Source organism: Trachurus japonicus, chromosome 4, assembly GCF_045865225.1.
Source record: "Trachurus japonicus isolate A0001 chromosome 4, Traja_1.0".
In the NCBI taxonomy this organism is placed as follows: domain Eukaryota; kingdom Metazoa; phylum Chordata; class Actinopteri; order Carangiformes; family Carangidae; genus Trachurus; species Trachurus japonicus.
The window spans coordinates 10,354,296-10,374,446 of record NC_140910.1 but is presented as its reverse complement, the minus strand read 5'-3'; the positions used below and the strand labels follow the sequence as shown (position 1 = coordinate 10,374,446).

Genomic DNA, 20,151 nt, shown 5'->3' with positions numbered 1-20,151 from the left:
TTTGCTTTCCCTCCTCAGGTGTGTGTACTAGACCTCCGGAAATAGTCCTGCTGTTTGTTGGAAGCCATGGACCGACCATGAATGTGTACATAGCCAAATGACTGTCCCTGCCTGCCCTGCGTACTGCTCACGCTTATGACTATGGCCCCGCCCACCGACAGACAGGAAGCAGGAAACAGGAACAGGAAGCAAGCACCCGACACAGCAGGTCCAGACGCAGGGATGAACAGATGGACGGACAGACGGATGGATGGACAGACAGACAGACAGACATACAGACGGATGGATGGATAAGCGGGCGGATGGAAGCGCCCCTCTCTATCTGTGCAGACTCTTCCAGAGATGCAGAAGGGACGCATTGAAAAAAAAAAAAGAAAAAAAAAAGTTACAGATCCGTATATGTACCAAATTTGGAAGCTATTTTGCTTTTTTGATCTTTAAACCATGCTCATCGTCATCGAAATGAAAAACAATGAAAAAAGTGTTGATCTTTGTTACTAGCTGGATCTCATTGTGCAGACATATCAACTTCTCCACCATAATACAGGATGGCACTTAGTTTTTTTAAATTTCAGATCTCTCGTTTCAATGTTTTTATATTTTCTATTTTTGGGGGTTGGGGTGGGGGCTGGTCAGGTGAGAGTTTTATTAAGTGGAGAAGTACATACACACAGATACACTCAAGACACACACACCAAACACTTGTCATAAACAGTGCCCTCATCATGATTTCAAACCTAAAAGGCTTTTTTTCCCTCATGTGTTTCACTGTTTTCGGTTTCTGCAGTTGTGAGCGGGTCAAAATGCAGTAATTCTGGTGTCATCGCTTACTTTGACAACAAACTCTGGATCCTCCTCAGACACCCACCAGGGCACTGCTGACACTGATGTACGATTGGATGCTTTAAAAACAGCCTGTGCACTATTTGGTCTGATGGTTTGACCCACAGTGCTCCTGTCTGGACTCTTGACAGCAGCGACACATCTGACGGGACAGAGGCTGTCTGTTCTCTCCACTTGTCTCATGTTGTTCTCAGTTTGGAGTAATGCAACAATAAGTCAGGTCCCATCTCAGATTAGATTGTCAGTTGTTTTTTATCTTTACTGAAAACCATACAGATTCACATCACTAGAGTATTGAATTCATCGGACTTAAACCATTTCTAATTTGACTCACAGACACCTTCAAAAGGCTTCAAATCAAACCCACACGCCCTGAGGTGGTGTGGTGAAACACGTCAGCTGATTGTCCCATTAAAAGTATTTTGCTACTTTTAGCTGTTGCAGATTGAAGATTCTCAGAGGTCGATCCTCCAGGGGGGGCAGAAATAATAATCTCAGCGAGTTAAACCACAGAGGGCAGAGCCAAAGAAAAATTCACCAAGTACAAGAGGACACAGCTAATGTGACAGACAGCAGAGCTCCACTAGGACACCACGGCTGTGTTCACTCTCTCCTACAGGTCACTTCCTGTAAACTGTTTTATTCTGTTGAGCAGGAAAAAGAGTGATGATTGTGTTGGATCATCTGTAAAATGTGAAACATAATGGGATTGCTAGTAAATTAGCATGCTCAACCTGGATAGTAACATTTTCTCCTGTTGTGGAAATTTCAAGACCACTATATTAAAAAAACAAAACATTTAAGAATATTAATTGGCAGTAAGTGTGAAGTGAACAAGGGGTGTGTTTGAATGCAGCCTCCGTGTAGCAGTCTATGCTAACTGGTTTAGCTCAGCTTCTGTCTACAAAGTAGTCATACCTGTCCCAGGTACTGACGTCGTGTTTTTATCATTCTTTCTCCTAATTGCTATGTAATGAATGAGTGAGAAAATGTCATCACCAATAATTTCTAAATAGTATTTTGACCAAAGTTTTGTCTTTAGCAGTCAAATTAGCCTGTTTCCTTCCTGCACTGTGGGGAAACTGTTCCTTGGCTCCGCTCTGTTGGACATTTAATTCAAACAGTGACTTAATTAAAAACCCCAGAGCAGCTCTGCCCCCGACACTTGTGGAACTGAAATTTTAATCTTCTGATATATATTTTTTTTACTCTTGTATTAACACAACATCCCACCTGACCCCTGGAACTGATCCTTGGAACGAGGTTACTATTCAGAAAGAGGCAGATTGAGCGTGAAAGCAGGGCCTGAAAGTTTTTAATTTCCATTTCCATCTGCTTTGATTAGCAGGTCTGGTGGAGGATGTGGGGGAATAACAACAACACAGTGCTATTCATGTCCAGCTGGAGCATTACAGGGCATAAACAAACGAGACCTAAAATAACAGTCGTAGCTAAAGGTCAAACGTAGAATCTGTTTCCCACAACACGACAGTCTGAAAACAGCGAGCTGTACTTTTGATGTGTTTGAATTCATCTGCCCTCTCAACTTCATCATTGGTTCTTCACCAAAATTCTGCCCACGTTTTATTCTGAGGTTCCCTACTGACAAAACATTTTATACTCTTTTAAAGACAAATTTAAAGTTACATTTTTGTAATTTCTTTGTAGATTTGAAAAAAATGTGAATTAATGACTTATTGGCAGTGTTAATTTACATGTTCTATAAATTTTAAAGATTTTTTTTTTTTGATGCTATTGCAAATAGTAAAGGTTGACCCTGTAATGTAAGGCTTACTGAGCTGAGCTGTCATTCTGAAGGCACCTTGCCTGGGAAGTTTTTCCCAGAAGCAAATTACCACTAAATTTGTTCTATGTTTTAATAAAGAAATGTTTGACTTTTACTTTTGCTTGAATCATTTTGGGAAGCCTTGTCCCAGGAAACGACTTTCTCCTGAAATCCCTCTTGGCTTTGACGGAAGAAAAAATTTAATAAAATTGTAATTTTTCAATCAAGCCAAGACTCTGGGGAATTTTTCTGTCCCCTCTTTCTCATAAAGGTCTACAGATGTTTTATGAAGAAAGTTGCTCTGGAAGCAAATAGGACCATATTGGTAGAAAATATTCGTCTAAATTCTGAGCAGTCAGACATTTTGAACCCATGAACAGACTCTGTGGCTCTGCATTTAATTTTTTAAAGAAACTTCTCCAAGAATAATTCTATTTGTGCTAATATTTCTGCTTAAATATGTTTGTGCAGCTCCAACAATTCATCAAAGTGCACATTCATAAACTCTTATTTTCCCCCAAACACTCACTCCATCATGACTTGTTTGCTTTGTGCACGCAGTTTTGCTTGTTTAAACTGGGAGTGGTGCAGTGAACTGACATTTCAGCCTGAAATGAAGCTGCTGATTTCTGATTGGCTGTTTTACTTTAAGAAAAACATCACTAGTAGGATCAGTGATGAGAAAATAAATGAAAATGTCCCATCCAGAACTGAGGGAATGAATAGTTTCAGACTTGAGCTGGAGCTTTTTCTCTGGTAATATCTGACTGAAGCCTGGTGATCAATCAAGTCATGGGTGGTTTGAGCTTGTCAGTCAGTTTAGCCTGACTGAAGTTTGATCAAACCAGAAACTGCCTCCAGAGCAGCTCTGCTTCTCACCAAACATTTGTACAACTACCAGTGAGCATCTTCCACTGTAAGAAGCCAGAGATTTCTCCTGCTGGAGTTCCAGACAGTCCGTGTGTTCCTCCGCAGAGTCCTATGTGCTAGTGAACTGTTGTTTCTTCCCTGTATTTGAAGCACTTGGTTTTGAATCCCTAAATGCATACACCTCACACCTCTCTGCCATCTTGGATGTGTGCCACACAGTGTGTCGGGGTCAACGTGGTCGGTCGGGCTTTGTGCCTGTGTTGCCGTAACAGAGCATCATGTCAGCCCAGCACCATCCCTCTCTCCGATGGCTCTCACAGCCTTTTGTTTTTTGTTTTGTTTTTCTTTCTGCAACTCACATCACATCGATCTGTTCTCGTTGAAATCAACATCAGTGAAACAAAAGTCCAGAATAAAAGTATATTTTGATAAGAGTTTGGAGTTTTCATTTGTTTGTGTGTGTGTGTGTGTGTGTGTGTGTGTGTGTGTGTGTGTGTGTAGAGGTGCTGTGCAGAGTTGTATTAAAATAGCATCATGCTCAAGTCAATAACATTCATGAAACCTTGTTTTATTCATGTAAAAACGCAAAACAGTTAACTTCATTGGCTTTTCATGAACCGATAAAACTTCCACTCTAAACAGGCTGAACCTCTCTCAGGTTAACATCCTCATGCTGGTGCTCTGTGCAGTGACATTGAAGAGGCATGCTTCACTGTTGTAAAGTGGGAGAATGGGGATATTTGCTGCACTTCTCGTTCTCACTTGGCAGAAAATTGCAGCTATTTGGATACTTCCATCTCCTAATTGACACCTTATAACCACTGGTGAACCTTGACCTTGTGAATATCAACAATTAGATCCAGAGTTATTAATTAATTATTTTTATGGAATGGATCTGATGCTTGACAAAACAAAAATCCCACTTACTGAGACCAAAAACTGTTGAAATGTCCTGTTAAATCCAACAGAACTGAGATCAGCAGCTTTCACCATGGAGGTCGCCAACCTCCATGGTTTCAGTTCCTCCTTCACCACTGTGAAGATCAAATCATCAGTATTAATCAACCATCTGACTGACAGGTGATGGTGAAGGAGGCGGAGCTTTGAGCAGTAAGAGATGGTCACTGGTTACTAACTTCCAGACTGGGTACTTCAATGATGCTCTTAATGACCGTCAGCTACAACATGCACTCCTTTAAAACTAAAGCAATAGAATCTAATACACAAGTATTCATAATGTATTTCATTTCAAAACCACCTCAGTTTTTAACGTTTTTCTATATGTTACTATTTGTATATTAAGAAATAAGCTGTCTGTCTTAATCCTTAATACTTTTTTAGTCTACATCTGTATTTTCTATTTAAAAGGCTTGCTGCAGTGTAATGAGCAATGACAATTTTGAATCTTTGCCACCATCACTAACACAAGCAATTGACCAATTACTGGCAATTAATAATCATCTAAACCACAATTTAGAAAGTATCCAAATAAATTAACCCAATCAAGAAATCTGTAGAGATACTAAAACTAAAACCAGGCTGGTGATCAGCCAGTAGTAACGATGCAGGAACACATGTATCCAGGTAGATATTTATATAAATAAAATTAGATTTTTGGAATTTGGCCTGAATCAAAGCCTGGTGGATTTGTGTGCATGAACTTGCAAACAAACCAAAGGAAATCTTTGCCCAACATCAAGTTTCACGACTGCGGGGAACTATCACACCTCCACCCTCAGAGCTGAAAGTTAAAAGAAGTAGAAAACGTTGAGACTGTTGTTGTGGAGAATTATGGTTCAGCTTTTTGTGACAAATGATGATAAACTTTAAGAGAGCTTGATAATATACATTCTCTTTATAACTTTATACTCTGCATTGATACTGGCTCGGCTTACAATATATTATAGTCTTTAGTGTTTCATTAAAATATTTATACATATATACACATGTGTAAATATAGAAGTACAATTAAATTATTCAGCACCTGGGACCAGATGTATAGACACCATGTGTTCATCAGCCTAAATCACTGCAAACAGCTACTACTGTCCACTGTGTTGAAACCGACTCAGATGGACCAGCGAGTGGCAGCAGTAAACATGTCTGTGATTCACATTACGTTGGGATCAGAATGGACATGATTGGCTGCCACTCACACTGGATCAGAGGGTATTTCAATATAGCTGAGTCGTGCACAACTTTTCCTCTGCTGGCTCCACTTTTACTCTCTGTAGCCCAGTAGATAAAACAGTTTCTACTGTGATTATTTCATCATTTGTGTTACCACACAGTGATTTGACTCCTCCTGCTTGCTGCTTCTAGCTATATAGAACATTAAATTGAGTAAGCTGAATAAGCATTTATTTTTACAAAAAGAATGCTGCAAAGTGCAAAAGTGAAAAACAATCTAAATGTTTTTCACCTCTTATCTTATTTTTCATAAACTACCTGAGGCCGTTGCTTATTAAAAGCACATTTTTTCAAAAATAATACATCCACATGGCCTTTAGAGGGGAGTATTGCTTTTCCATAAAAAATCATATTTAGTCTCAATTAACTAATTTAAGACATTTTGGGTCACACATTCCTTTTCATCGAAGCCTTTTATAATCAATCGGGGGATCAATGGATTATCATATACATGTTACAATGTGTGTATTTGTGTAGTCTTCATAAATAAGAGATTGCGGTTTACGGGGCGTGTTTGTGTCACGGACTCGCGGTGTCACCAAGACGAGAGCTGTGACAACAAACCTTCTGCGTTGGACTCCCCTCGGACCCCCACATGATATATTCGAGTTTGGAGAAATTTGAATTTTGGTCAAAAAATCATTTTTCGACACCCCTGGGGGTTAGAAATTTTGAAAATCGCCTGTGTTGTTTTTGGTCATTTTCTCCAGAATCACTGGCCTGATTTCAACCAAACCTTCAAAATGTGAAGAATGTGAAGTCTGAAAATACATTTGTTCAATTTTGAATAATTTTTATTGGGAGAGACAATTCATTTTTTTCAGAAATTGGAGGGGGGGCATGTCCCCCCAATCCCCCCCGGGATCTGCACCCATGTCTGCTTTATATATTGATAACAGTCTCTCTGAAAACGAAAAGGAAATTTCTGAATTTATCTCCAACTTTTATACACTTCCTCGTTTGACCCTCAGGCTTGTCGTGTTTCTTTTTTTTTATCAAGTATCCCCATTCATTCCTAAAATTTACATCATGTTTGTATGATGTCATGTTGTTTGTATAATGTCTCTAATATGATAATAAAGTTTGTAAAAAAAAAAAAAGAAAAAAAGTCCTATCTTGATCGATAGATGGTGGTATTCTGCTCATTCCCCACTGACTCAACATATTCAACCTTTAAGTTTTACCATCAGTAGTTTCTGTGTAGGAACAGGTGTATGATTCTTTTGGACGGACATCTCTTTGATACATCTGGCTCCAGGTGTCTGATGGGAAAACCCTTTCACACACTTCAGTTAAAAAACAACATAAAATAAAAATGAATAAATAATGAAAAAAATAGTTGAAACAAAACAAGGAAAGAGCGCCCCCTATAGGGTATGTACCTCTCTGCACGCTGTGAGTCATGTTGAGTCATCATGGGGCGAAGAGTGCAAAAACACAACGCTTACCTTTAAAGTTTTCAGACTGTATCAAGAGTTTGTAAAGTATAGACGCATGATAAAAGCACTTTGCAAAGCTTGAGATTTTTTGGCAATTGAACTCATTCTGGTCCAGTTCTGGTTCTGGTTCTGGCTGCTGGAGGATCAGAGCAGCAGAGACAGATTTGATGCTGCTAAGCTCCCAGTCAGATTCAGGTTGTGTGCCTCCTGACTGTGGCTGTAGAAAGACAGGTAATGAGCCACGTCGGCCAGAGTCTGTAGGACGTCATAGGTGACTGCAAACAGGAAGTAGGTGGGCAGCAGCCAGGTGAGGCTGAAGACACAGTCCCCCACCGGCAGAGGGACGGCAAGGTGTCTAGAGGGAAACAGAGAGAGGGGAGGGGAGGAGAGGAGGAGTTTCATGATGTTACCACAGACTAAAGAATTCATTCACCAAACAATCAAACTTGAGTTTCACTTCTGGTGCAGATCCCAATGTTTTGAAATCAGACCAACTTGACTGATCTCCAACATATGTGGTTTTCCATTTAATGAGAAGCCGCCGTGCAGGAAAACTTAAAGGGATAGTTCACCCAAAATTCAAATTTCACTCATTATCTACTCACCCTCATGTCGACTAAGAATTTTCAGAGTCCTCCGTGCCTTCTCTGAGTTACGTGGGGCAGCAGTATTTGTCCATAATGGTTGTGAATGGATACCTCCATGCTGCTCGTCTGTAATGTCCCTCTTGTATTGAAGCCCCGACATGAGAAATTGTTCCGCCGGAAGAGCAGTGAACCGAGACACTGGGAGCTTCCGCTACAAACAAGCTTAAAATATAGACTTATTTCATTTTTTTCAGAACAATTTCTCATGTCGGGGCTTCAATACAAGAGGGACATTACAGACGAGCAGTATGGAGGTATTTGGATGTTTTTTGGTGTGTCTTTTTGGACGAAGAAAGTTGGTATCCATTCACAACCGTTATATGGACAAATACTGCTGCGCGGACCCCCCGTAACTCAGAGAAGGAACGGAGGACTCTGAAAATTCTCACAGCTCTTAGTCGACATGAGGGTGAGTAGATAATGAGTGAAATTTGAATTTTGGGTGAACTATCCCTTTAAATAGGCAGCTGTTTGGCCTACTAATGTCTTCTGTCACAATCCAGTAATCTGTTTAATGAAAACAGGACACAGACTCTGCTGTATTGTCCTGTTCCATTCAGTACACAAAAGGTTCACCAGGCCTTTTATGGTCATTCCCACAGCTGTGAATTAACAGTGAGGAGTGGTGTTTACATTTAAAGATCTTTTCTGGAGCATGCAGAGATAAAATAGGATTAGCATGAAACTGTTAGTAGCCCTGGAGAGCCACAGTGAGACCCCTTGTAGCAGCAGGGCGCTGGTTGACCTGTAAAACTCCTTCAGCCTACATGGAAATACACAGTGAAGGATGTCAAGGAGGGATTAAAGGGGAGATGGAAAGTCAGCAAGTGTCTTTTTGGTTTGACAGACAGAGTAACCTCTTCACAGCTACTCCCCCAGATATCAGTACAGTACCCCTCCTCTACTATCTATCTTTTCTACTATGAAAACTTTTTAAAACAGGCCATGATTCCATTTTACTTTTATGAAGACATTTGTATTAGTGCATTAGAGATTTGCTGGCAATGCATTAACGTACTTTCCCTGTCGTACTCCAGTATTGCATTCATTTTCTTTCAGGGAAGTGTAATTGCATGTGTAGTGTTGTTAGTAGTGTGTAATAATAAATATTTATTCTAACTATGAAATGTTTGTTTTATCTAACTTTCGGTGTCATCATGTGTCTGAATCTTGTATTTTGTGTGCCATAAACACTTTTGACTAATCACCAAGAGAAACAGTTGTCAGATTTATTACATTATTTATTTATTCATTTTTCCTACTCTTATAATTTGGTTATAATTTAGGGGAAATTTTGATTTTTCTTGTAAGAGCGGTTCCATTTAAACTCAGATGAATATCCACCCAGTAAGTACCACATGTACCATTATATTTCCTATACTTTATGTTTCATTGTTTCCTTTCCTGTATTCTACTTTTATATTATTTCCATTGACCAGCAGAAGTCTGACCAGACCAATCTGCAGAGTACAGGAACAGATGACTGAAAGTAATATTACCAAACAGTTACTACCAAATTATTCATCTTTCCAGAAATGTTCCTGAGATAATATTAGGAATTTGCAGAGCTGTAAAAAATGTGAAATATTTGAGGGGCCTCTTTGCAAGTTTTATTTTTTCACAAGGTCACGATCAAATGTAATTATATGTCTGAACCAGGCGTTAGTTGCTGGAGTAGAAGTTGGGGTATTGATCTAATTAAAATACAAGTGTGCTACATCTTCAGGGCTAGTTGGAGGCTACAGTGAGTTGTAGCACGTTTATATCTTAGCATGTATTTTTTCAGCTGCAGTGCGTTTATCTCTCTGGGATTTTAACCTCACAAGCTGACAAGCTGCCCACCAGCTTCACTTTCAGGTAGAAAATACGTCTCTCGTTCAGGTTCGGGTAGAGGTTGAGGTTACTCACTGGAATCTGTCCTCTCTGGATTCTCTCAGCATGATGAAGACAAACAGTCCCACCTCAGTGTTGAGAGAGAACGACACAACTTTGTCCAACATGACGACAAAACCCTGAAGAAACAGAAAACACTGATGACTGCTCCAATAAGAAGTTCATTATCATCAGCATCAGACTGTAATTATAATCATGTCTGTGTGTTATGTGTGTTATTTACCCTGGGATCACACACTGACACAATAAAGATGACGAGAAAGCCAAGCAGTGACATGAATCCTTTAGCCATGCTGGAAGAAAACAGAGGAGCATGTAATCAGCTTAATTAGTCGACATTAATGTCTGAAAAGTGTTTCAGATAAATCAAATGTCACACACACACACACACACACACACACACACACACACACACACACACACACACACACACACACACACACACACACACACACATACACACCCTCCTCTTCTTCTTTCATACACTGAAGATACAAAAATACACCAGACAGTACAGCCTGTGTAAAAGGCAGATTTCCTCAACGGTGTAACACAGTTCTTAATGTTTGCTTTAAACCATAATTATAAAAAGGAAGTACCATTTTTCAAATTAGCAGTAACATCACTGCGGTGCAACGACTGTCAGTAGTTAAAATAAAATGAAACCCACTGAGATGTTGGAGCATTTTTTAATTCAAACTTTTGGATTTAGATGCAACAATGAAATTAACACAGTATGAATGAAAGGAAAACCCTAAAATATTCTCATCAGGCTGGTGGAACCAACAGTTGAAACATACTGTGATACTGTCATTAAAAGTAACATTTATGCAGTCTAACTCATCTTTTTACTTTCTGTTTTGTCGAAGCTTCCTACGCTCATTGCCCATTAGTTTGTTTCTGGATGGTGATGACAGAGTCACCATCACACCTTCAGTTCCACAGTTTGGTAGGACAAGTCACATACACGTAAACCACAGTGTGTGGTAAAAAGCAAGACTTGGTGAACTTAATTCCACAGCTTGAAAAGCATTATATTGCATATTGGGTAATTAACTGAAATTGCAACATTTTTCAGTGTCTGTGTTCATGAAGAACAAAATATATCATTTGCAAGAAAAGATATTCACTGAAGCTTGAAATGTCTCCTGATTGTAATGTTCACTGGGCTCCTACATGAGCCCTAAAACCTGCTGTGTCTCCGTTCAGCCAACAACACAAAAATCATTTTGCAAATCCAACTTGTTACACTCAGCACAGATCTGATGACCTGTTCCAGCCCAGGTGGAGGTGATAATGCACCTGATGCTGTTTGGTAACTGCTACAGTACAAACAATCCAGAGGAGAAATAACGGGGATGAACAATAACAAAAACTCATAAATGCGTGTGCATTTGATGACATTGCTCCTTGCAGAAATGCTAACTTTTTTTCAGAATGTGAGTATTTATGCATACATGTATCTGCTGTGTTCCTGGATATCATTTCAACCCTCTATCACATGGAATTTTTATTTTAGGAGTGGGGAACGGGGGGGTATTTCACCCCAGTTTTTGGGAACTTCATGGCAATCAATGAACCCAGCTACCCGCTCAAACTGGTTACCATGCAACCAGCTCAAGCTGGCTACCAGCTGCCTCTCCTCTACCCTCTCCTCCGTTGTCACCACTCACCTACGTGCAGAGCACACATGGTGTTTGTTTGGCAGGTTTCTCTCCCAGGCTTTGGACAGCCACTCCAGCCGTTTGCTCCACATCGAACTCACCAGACCATCAACTGGAAGAAGTATTAGTAATCAATTCATTACCAGCCCAACCACTGTCTAGCAGAGGAAAACAGTGTTCAGCAACTTTATATGAAACAGAGTTAATGTCAAAGGAAAGGAGTGAACTTACTTGTGTGTTTCATGGCGGATCCCATCACCAGGAAGGACACGGTGACACTGATGGCTATAAAGACCTGGATCAGCTCAGCCACCCAGGAGTACGCCCTGTAACGTTCATTAATAATCTGCAGGAGGTGATGGACGATGGTGGAGGAGGAAAATGAGGACACACAGAGGAAGGAAGGCATGTTCTTTTTATACTTAAGCACTTTGCTGATTTATATTGCATCTGAAATATCTATTAACAGTATGTTGTTGCTATGATACTCTCTACTATATTGAAATTCATTGTAAAACATGGTTCATACTATTTGTGATTGTGAACCTGCTCTCTCACTAGCCTGATGATTTTCTTTTACTCCCATCAGTGAACTTGTCATTTTAGTGGGAATGAAAACCTGCTGACTCCATCTGAATAAAGTTTTGTTTTGTGACAGACACTATTAAGTTGGATTCTGTCACTATCTGCACCAGAAAGTCTGAGGGTGCATTTGTAAAGCATGCATGTCGGCCAGAGTCCCATTTGGCGTTAGCTGATAAGATGTGTGGGTTTTTTCATAAAAATCTTAAACAGTGGTGCCCAGAGCGAGATCAGGCCAGGCCAGCCCCGCTGTGCAATCTCTGACTACCAATTAGTTTGTCAGCCAGGCCCAGCCAGCCACCACAGCTAATTGCTGCATGTTTCCATTTAGCATCCCAGTAACTTGTTAGCTGGGGGACTTGTTAGCTAGAAGCACTGTTTAATGTATAATTGAATCAGAACACACTCGGATCACATCTCACCACAAACCATTATCAGACGCTGCATTTACTGCATTACCATATACTCTCCACTGTGCAATGGCTTTTTATCTAATCAGTCCATAGTGTCGGCATGTAGACACTGATACAGCACCAGCACCACCACGTAGCTGTTAAAGGAGCAGTACAGAAATGTAATATGAGATTTATCAATAGTAATGTTACCAAACATGTAATCTATAAGGAGATTCATTAATATCACATATATATGTCCTCACATGGTATACAGTAAGTTACTGACATAAAATACCTACAGTATAGACAGTATTAAGATTTTTCATTTACATATAAATACATGTTGATATAGTTTATTTAAAAAAAATAAATATATATATATATATATATATTATATATACACAGTATTTTGGAAAATATGTATTCTACTATGTTTTGCTTACTCATCTATCCTCCTATTCAGGGAAATATGTACATTTGCACACTCAGTCGCACACACTGAGGCTTAAACTTTCTCAACTTGCTACTGACTAACATATCATTTAAATAAAGACTAAAGAATATTTTATATTATTTATTTGGTCCTGAATCATTGTAAAAAGTTTTTTTTTTAAGTTTTCGCAGCCAGTGACATTAGGTAAAGACATTATCATGGCAGATTGATAGTGTAGGTCTGTGAACCTTTTTCATCCATGTTTTTATTGCACTGACTACAATTATTACAATTGCAGGTTAAGATTTCTGGGCTGCTGATTGGCTACTCCTCTCTTTTTTGTTACTTTTAGCACATCAGGCTACTGTTCCTCATTTCCGCTGTTAATTATGCTTCTTTTTTCATTCTTTGTCCAGTAACAAACAGTGGTTTCTGCTGCGTGCCGTGCCCACGCTCACACCATCCTCCCCCTCCAGCATCACCACTGTCAGAACCAGCTGTCTGTCTGCAGTACAGCTACTAGGTACTGAGGATGCACATCCTTGACTCACACCATTAAGTCACAGGACAAAAATAGTTTAAAGTGGGCCCTGTGAGAGTTCAGGAAGAAAACGCTGTTTTTAAAAAAGCATGTATTTGATTGCTCCCAACCACAGCGAGCGGCCCCATACATCCTTGGTATTTATGTGGAGTAAAAATAACAGAGGTTAACACGCCTACCTGGAGCAGAACTGTTTGAGCTGACAGGCATTATGTAAATTCACAGGGGGCCTCTGACCTGAACAAACACATACTGTAGCGAGGAGTATGGAGTCCTACCTTAGTCAGTGGAATGGTTGCAATCTCTCCTGCTTTCTCAGACCTGAGGGAAAAACAAACATATACTGTAGGTAAGACATGTTTGTTTGCTTCACACTTGGTGATCACTTGCTGTTAAACGGTTCTTCCTCCCCCAGGCACATCTGTGGACGTGTCACTGAGCAGAGCAAATCTCCACCCAAGCAGAAGCAGATGTTTAACAGCTGTAATGCCAGTCCACCTGCAACTGATTCTTCAGTCTTTTGACGTTACTATTATCTTTGCTCTCTGTCATAAAATTCATGTTTTCATGTAAATTAGTTGCTGTGATTACACACTGAATCAGAGGAAGTGGGAGTGCAGAGATGGAGAGAATGAGGTCTCGCTAAAGTACGACAGCGATGCAGTTTTATTTTTGTAGCCTGTTTACAGTGAGTTTTATAGGAAAGCAACAAAATCACAAACTGCTCACTCAAACCTCCCACATTTTCTTTAAATGTTAATGGTAAATCCTGGCACTGGCCATGTGGTATATCATCGCTCCCCTGCGAGTTGGGTCTAGTAGTGTATAGCCTACTTGTGGGAAGTGAGTAAGTTTTATATAATGTAATCTACCTCAAATCAAGTTAAAAATGCACCCCGAGGATAATTTAACAAAAAATATGGGTTCTGAATACTGTTGTAAATGAAGGACTGAGGTCTGTTATTTTAATACATTTGAACATGTTCCAAGAAGATGGTTGTTATGAGTGTCGATTGATGGGCAAAAATCTCATTTATCCTATTACATAATAAAGAGTGAAAGGTGAAGGGGTGTGAATGTGTCCTCTATCACCTGTATTCAGAACATCATCACAAGGCCAAAGACTGGATTCATACCTGGATAAACCTTCCCTTATTTCCTTTGCATTTATCACAGAAATCACCATAACTAAAAGGCTGCCCTCTACATGAATTAATCTTCATTACGGGTCATTGATATAGAGCCTGGATCTCTCTTTCCTCTGGAAGCTGGCCAACTCCCAGGCTGCAGAGGGATCTCCTGGGGAGATACAAGTATACTACAGTGCAGGGAAATATTATCCTAAATATTAAATGAGGCACAAATGGTAGTAAAACATATGGCAGGCCAAGGCTAAAACTATGAATCAGTGTTTCCTTTTTAATTTTAATTTTGGCCATTTGTCTGCTCCTGCTGTAATGTGCTGTTTCATTAGTTGTTTCCCCCGTTTTCCCCCGCAGCCACACACACAAGCAAGATGTTCACTGGAACAGGAGGTGAGGAGAAGGGGAAAGAAGATGAAGTTATAGAAAAACAAAACAAAGAGGGCTCTTGTGGTGCACAGGGCATGACATCTGTTACACAGCCAGTGTATCCTGCACGGTTTGCATAGTTTAATTACTCACACACAAGGGCAAAATAACCAAATGAATATTGTTGTTCCAGAATGACTCCTGATTCACAGCAGTCTAAACAACTACAGGGCAGAGTGATGTACAGTTTGGTCTATAGTTGTTCATGATCCCAGGAGGATGAGCCCTCAGACCATCAGTGAGTGTCTCAAAACTGACAGCAGCAAGTTGGTCTGTAAAAAGTCTTGACAACCAATGGTTTCTATTATATTTGGCCACACGGATGAATCAAGCTGTTTCCACACTGGTTCCTGTGGTACCATCATCGTTTCATATGTACACAAGAAATACCACAATGGATGGACAAATGCTATGAGGTAATGAATGAAAAGCAGTTGTATCCTAAAACTCCATAGTTCAGTGCTCTATAGTTAATCAATCTTTTCACGTGTTTTCATGAACCATATTCTAACATACTATGTTTTCAATCAAATCTCGTATTTCACTATACACAGCCTTTGGCCTTGGAACTGGTGAGTATTGGGGAATGACTTGTACTAGCTCATACACAAATTTAAGGTTTGTTTGAGAGAAAAGGTTCCACAGATATCCAACAGTTAGTCGTTATGTTTTTTTACAGACATTTATAGTCCCATGAAGCTATATCCTAATAACTTTGTTGATCTACTTTTTGGTGACTTGATCTAGTGGTGTTACTGATGTAGACTGACATGTCCAAGTAGCTACTAAATGGATAGCCAAGAAATTCCCAGACACTCTTGTGGCACCATCGTCAGGTAAAAAAAACAAAACATTTAGCCAATGTTTTAGTTTTTGACTTAATACTTGACCCAGAATATCAACGTATTGAAGGGTGTCATGGCTGGTTAGTGGTGTGCGGTCATATTTTTCATTTAGTATGATAATACAGTTATTCCTTGAGATAACAAGACAATAATATATTATCACATAATGTATTTAATGTTCAGGGATAAAAAGGACTATTAACAACTGATCATGAGATAAAAAGATTAAAATAATAATTACATCCATGGCTGCTGTCACCTTGTGTAAAAACCTGGGGCTCAATATATGTATAGACCAATTACTGAACAGTGGGGTTGTCAGATAATTAAAACGTTAGATTTGTAAAGTATTAGCCTAAGTCATTTTATGTTTATATTATTGGGCACCACTTTGTTAAATAAACCAGACCATCACTTGAGACAATTATTTATTTATCTCTTTATAAACTCTCCATTACTTGACACCTGAGTGAGTGTGTCTGTGGGTGTGACAGTGACTGTTGTATTTTTTTTCATCAAGCATAATGTTAGGTATTGCTTCATGAAGCATCTAATGGGTTCTGATTTAAAAACGTCCTGGCAATAACTCACATCTGCTTCAGTCTTTTAATTTCTCTCCTTCTCTTCCACTCTCTCCCTCCTCTGCTGCTCTATCTGCTGCTCAGCCAGTGGGGTTTAAACTCTGCATGGGTTGTGACATGCTGTGTCACAGCAGGGGGATCAGGGAGACAAAACTAATTAAGGGGACAAGCAGTAGTAAAGACGCAACACTGTATGCATCATTTATGGAGTTTCAAATCGCCAAAGCTAATAAACCTCATGCAGTCAGGAAACAGTTTTTGTCGTTGGCTTTGAGCAAAAGCTGTAAAAAAAAAAAAAAATGCTTTTGGACAACTTTCAGATACAAATGGAAAAGCAACAGATTTAAGATGCAAGAGTGTTTTTTGTGATCCCACTTGATGATCTAATGTACTGTACAAAATCAGTGCTTTCTGTGATACTCACTCTGGGCATGATGAAAGTGCTGAGAAGTGACAAACAGGAGGAAGAGGGCAGCTATCAGCAGACTGTATAAATAACTTCATAATTGCAGAGTTTTCAGTGGACCAGTTGTGTGGGTTTATGAGATGAACAGCTGTGAAAAGTGGGTTCATCACACTGGTGAGGGAGATCCCTCTGTCTGTATTTCACTGTGTCTTTTCTCTACATCCTCAGCTACACCTTTACTTGCATTTTTGCAAACACCACTTAAAAATCAAGTGTGTTTTTGAAACCAATCAAGTCCTGAGCAGGAATTTACCTAACCTAAACTTCTCACTCCACAGAGTAGCTATAGGTGTGAGGCATTGTAATGGTTCAGTAACTCTGGCTGAAGAATTGCTGGTATGATAGCATGTGAGCTAATCCTGCTAATGTTAGCAGCTGATGATGTTACACAGAAACACTGTTTAATCCCTGATTTGTGATTAACTTCTGACTTGTGATTATATTTTTGACAAGAAGAAAGTTCAGGAGGACCTAAAAAATATTCAGATCCTGTAGCTATAGTGCGTTAGCCAGTTTTGCTCAGCTGACATCAGAGACTAAACACTTTTGTCCATCCCTTACGCTTCGTTCTTATATATTTAGCTATAAAATACCAGACTAATCCAACTATTGTGATATCAGGTATCAAAGCTTGGAGCTTATCACTGAGCACAGTTGCCAGCAGCCCATTAAAAATGATTAGCACGTAGCAGTAGCATTAATTTTCGCTTCTCTAGAGAGATATTCATTGCTGCTAAGTCTTGCACCTGTTGCTCTATAGGCCTACTGATGGCGGCTAGCTGTCCTGAGGCGAGGTGCTGACTCACTGCTTGACCTCTGGGAAGAGCTTTTTGCTGAATGACTCTCAGACTGTGCAAAGTCCCAAGCTGGCACATCTGACACCTGTATTCACCTGAGTGCCCTGAATGAAAGCATGGATGGCTTCCCCTCATCCATCCTGATGAACAAGGATAAGGTTACAGCTCTCGCTGGAGTGGACACACTCATGGGACAGTGCTGTGTGCTTTCATAGTCTAACCTTGGTGCTGAAACTATGAGAGATGCCATGTGTACTCTGCTGTCAAAAGCACTCTTATTTTAAATTCTGATTTGATGTATTTTTCTCCAGGCCCTTCAGTTTATAACACAGACCAACTGACAACCTATTTTTCTGCAAAAGATTTACAGGTGAGGGAGAATGAGAGAGGATATTGAGGCCTTTGCTGGGGGAAAAATACACATTAAAATTGAAAATGTAAGTTTTTCATTATATTTCTATTTTCTGTAACTTAAGCATGTTGAAGGCTCTGTATAAAGCAGAATAAAAACAGAAAAGGAGGAAGTCAGGATAAAAAAAATGACTGTACAGTCTGAGACTACAACTAACACTGTGGCTGTACTAATATGGCAAAAAAATCTTGATTCTTCTTATTATAAATTGTACAATCGATAACTTTTCCAGGAACCTTTGTATCTGTAAAATCTCTTCATCATGAGATATGAAAGTTTTGGGTTCATTGGTTTTGTACTTTCAGATATTCATAAAAGAGAGATGAGTTATTCCAGGAAATGTCCTCTGTGTATGTGAGTATGTGATTGAAGTACTAGTTTTCTGCCTTAGCCTTGATGCACTCATCAAACTAGATTCACTGACGTCTCAGTGACGGCTGAAACAAAGGATGTGTGGATTTGAAGAAGAAGACCATGAAGACAACATTTTCTAATGTGTTTGACATCAATTATATTCCCAAATAGAGGAAGAACTTCACAGATTTTCTTTTGCCAGTCATTGAACTGGATTCATTTAAATTTTGCACAGCTTTTAGACACAGACTACTTAGAGAGACAAAATTATTATCCCCCCGCTCAGTGCTTAGAGAAGGATGCAAAAAAAAAGAAGAAGAAAATATTCAGATGCCGTCATCTCTGAGAGAGTAGATGGCATTAAATAAAGACTACCAACGTTTGCAAATGCTCCTTTGACAATTTTCCTAGAGAATTATACATTTTTGAAAGTTAAGGATTATCCAAAAAATCCTGGAGATGCCTCTCCATCATCATGGTCATCATCATCATCATCATCACATATCCCACTGCGACAGAGCTCAGTTTGATATTTGTTAGGAGCAAAGTCTTCCTGAGACTATCAAACCCACAGTGATACTGCTGTAATCATGACTAAACCAGTCTCCTTACAACCAACTCTACTGTGAACCACTGTGAGTCAACTGTTCTCATTTGAAAACTAAGGTAATCATTCAGAGTGAAATTAAAATTATTTCACTCCAAGCACCTGTAGCTACATAACATGAGTGCCCCATTAAAGACAATAGCCATTCTTACTCATACTTAATAATAATGATAAAAAACATTTAATTAATTTGAACTAAATCAGCTGTATCTCCCTGTGATGTTGTAAAGACTCGACAATTAGAATGCTATTCAAAAGAGATTTGTGATATTTTAATTACCCTGAAGTAGTGACTTATGTAATATGAATCATTTTTGATTGGTCTCCACACTGTGTCTTTATTCACTGTCGACAAGTCACTTGTGAAAGTGCCCAATAAGACAATACGGTGTGGCTGGATTTCATTAGCACAGTGGCAGCCTTGGGTATAATCAGGTGTAGTAGGCAGTAATTTCAAATAATCCCTTGATGATTGTGCTCAGCACATTCGTCACGGTTTAAGTACATCCGCTCAGAAGAGCAGATTGTATCAGAACAAATGAAGTGTGTTAATTGTGGAAATGTGTTCCCAGTGTAATTACAGTGACACCAGTAACAATGACCATGTACGGTCCAGATGCATGATGCAAAGCTCTTTCACACACCTACAGCATCTTAACGGTATTGTCTGTGATGCTTTTCATCCTCCCACACCTAGTAACTCTACACCAAGGCCACTGAGGCTTTCAAAGGGATGTGCTGACCATATAAGGCTTTCTGGGGGTGTTTCTGTATGTAGATGAGCCTATATGTTGAGGAGATTTACCACTGAGAAGGCTGGATGATTACTGTGATGGCTACTTCGCATACATTTTGGAACTTTAAGTTTTCTATTAATGATTTTAGCCCTGGAGGCTAAGGTGTTAAGGCAACAGTCTGCCCTATACTTAGAGAGCACTAGTTGCATTTTTCCTGCAACTTGAGCATCTCCCCAATCACCTTTACCTGAACAGCGATGCTCCCAAGTGTTTAGAAAACTGCAGGATATCTAAAAGCAAACTGCTGTTTCTGATCCCACTCACAGACGACATGAGGCTGATGGAGAGGCTGAAGAATCCCCTGTCCTCACTTATATTTCAGCTATTACCCTGCTCATCCTGACACGGCTTTAAGAAGCAAACCCTGCTCTAAAAAAAACTCAACAGTTGAGGGAAACAGGGTTAAAGGACTGGGATTTGAAGCAGCATAACAACCAT

The 20,151-nt window shown here is 39.6% G+C and overlaps 2 protein-coding genes across 3 annotated transcripts in view; one reads left to right on the top strand and one right to left on the bottom strand.

Annotated features, from left to right (window-relative positions):
* Positions 1–2,744, top strand: part of tbl1xr1a (TBL1X/Y related 1a) — a 45,075-nt gene extending 42,331 nt beyond the window's left edge. Inside the window, exon 16 of the mRNA XM_085773823.1 lies at positions 19–2,744. Within this exon, the coding sequence (XP_085629949.1) occupies positions 19–45 (27 nt within the window). The 3' untranslated portion in view covers positions 46–2,744. The remainder of the gene's footprint in view (positions 1–18) is intronic.
* Positions 2,745–6,934: 4,190 nt separating this feature from the next.
* Positions 6,935–20,151, bottom strand: part of LOC146988456 (uncharacterized) — a 92,055-nt gene continuing 78,838 nt past the window's right edge. Inside the window, exons 13-18 of one of the 2 annotated variants that reach the window (XM_085773816.1) lie at positions 13,562–13,604; positions 11,564–11,678; positions 11,342–11,444; positions 9,892–9,961; positions 9,684–9,787; positions 6,935–7,483 (exon numbers count right to left, since the gene is read on the bottom strand). In XM_085773816.1, coding sequence (XP_085629942.1) covers positions 7,273–7,483; positions 9,684–9,787; positions 9,892–9,961; positions 11,342–11,444; positions 11,564–11,678; positions 13,562–13,604 — 646 coding nt within the window. In that variant the 3' untranslated portion in view covers positions 6,935–7,272. Of the gene's footprint in view, positions 7,484–9,617; positions 9,788–9,891; positions 9,962–11,341; positions 11,445–11,563; positions 11,679–13,561; positions 13,605–20,151 lie in introns of both variants that reach the window. The other variant, XR_015035698.1, reaches the window with a different exon arrangement.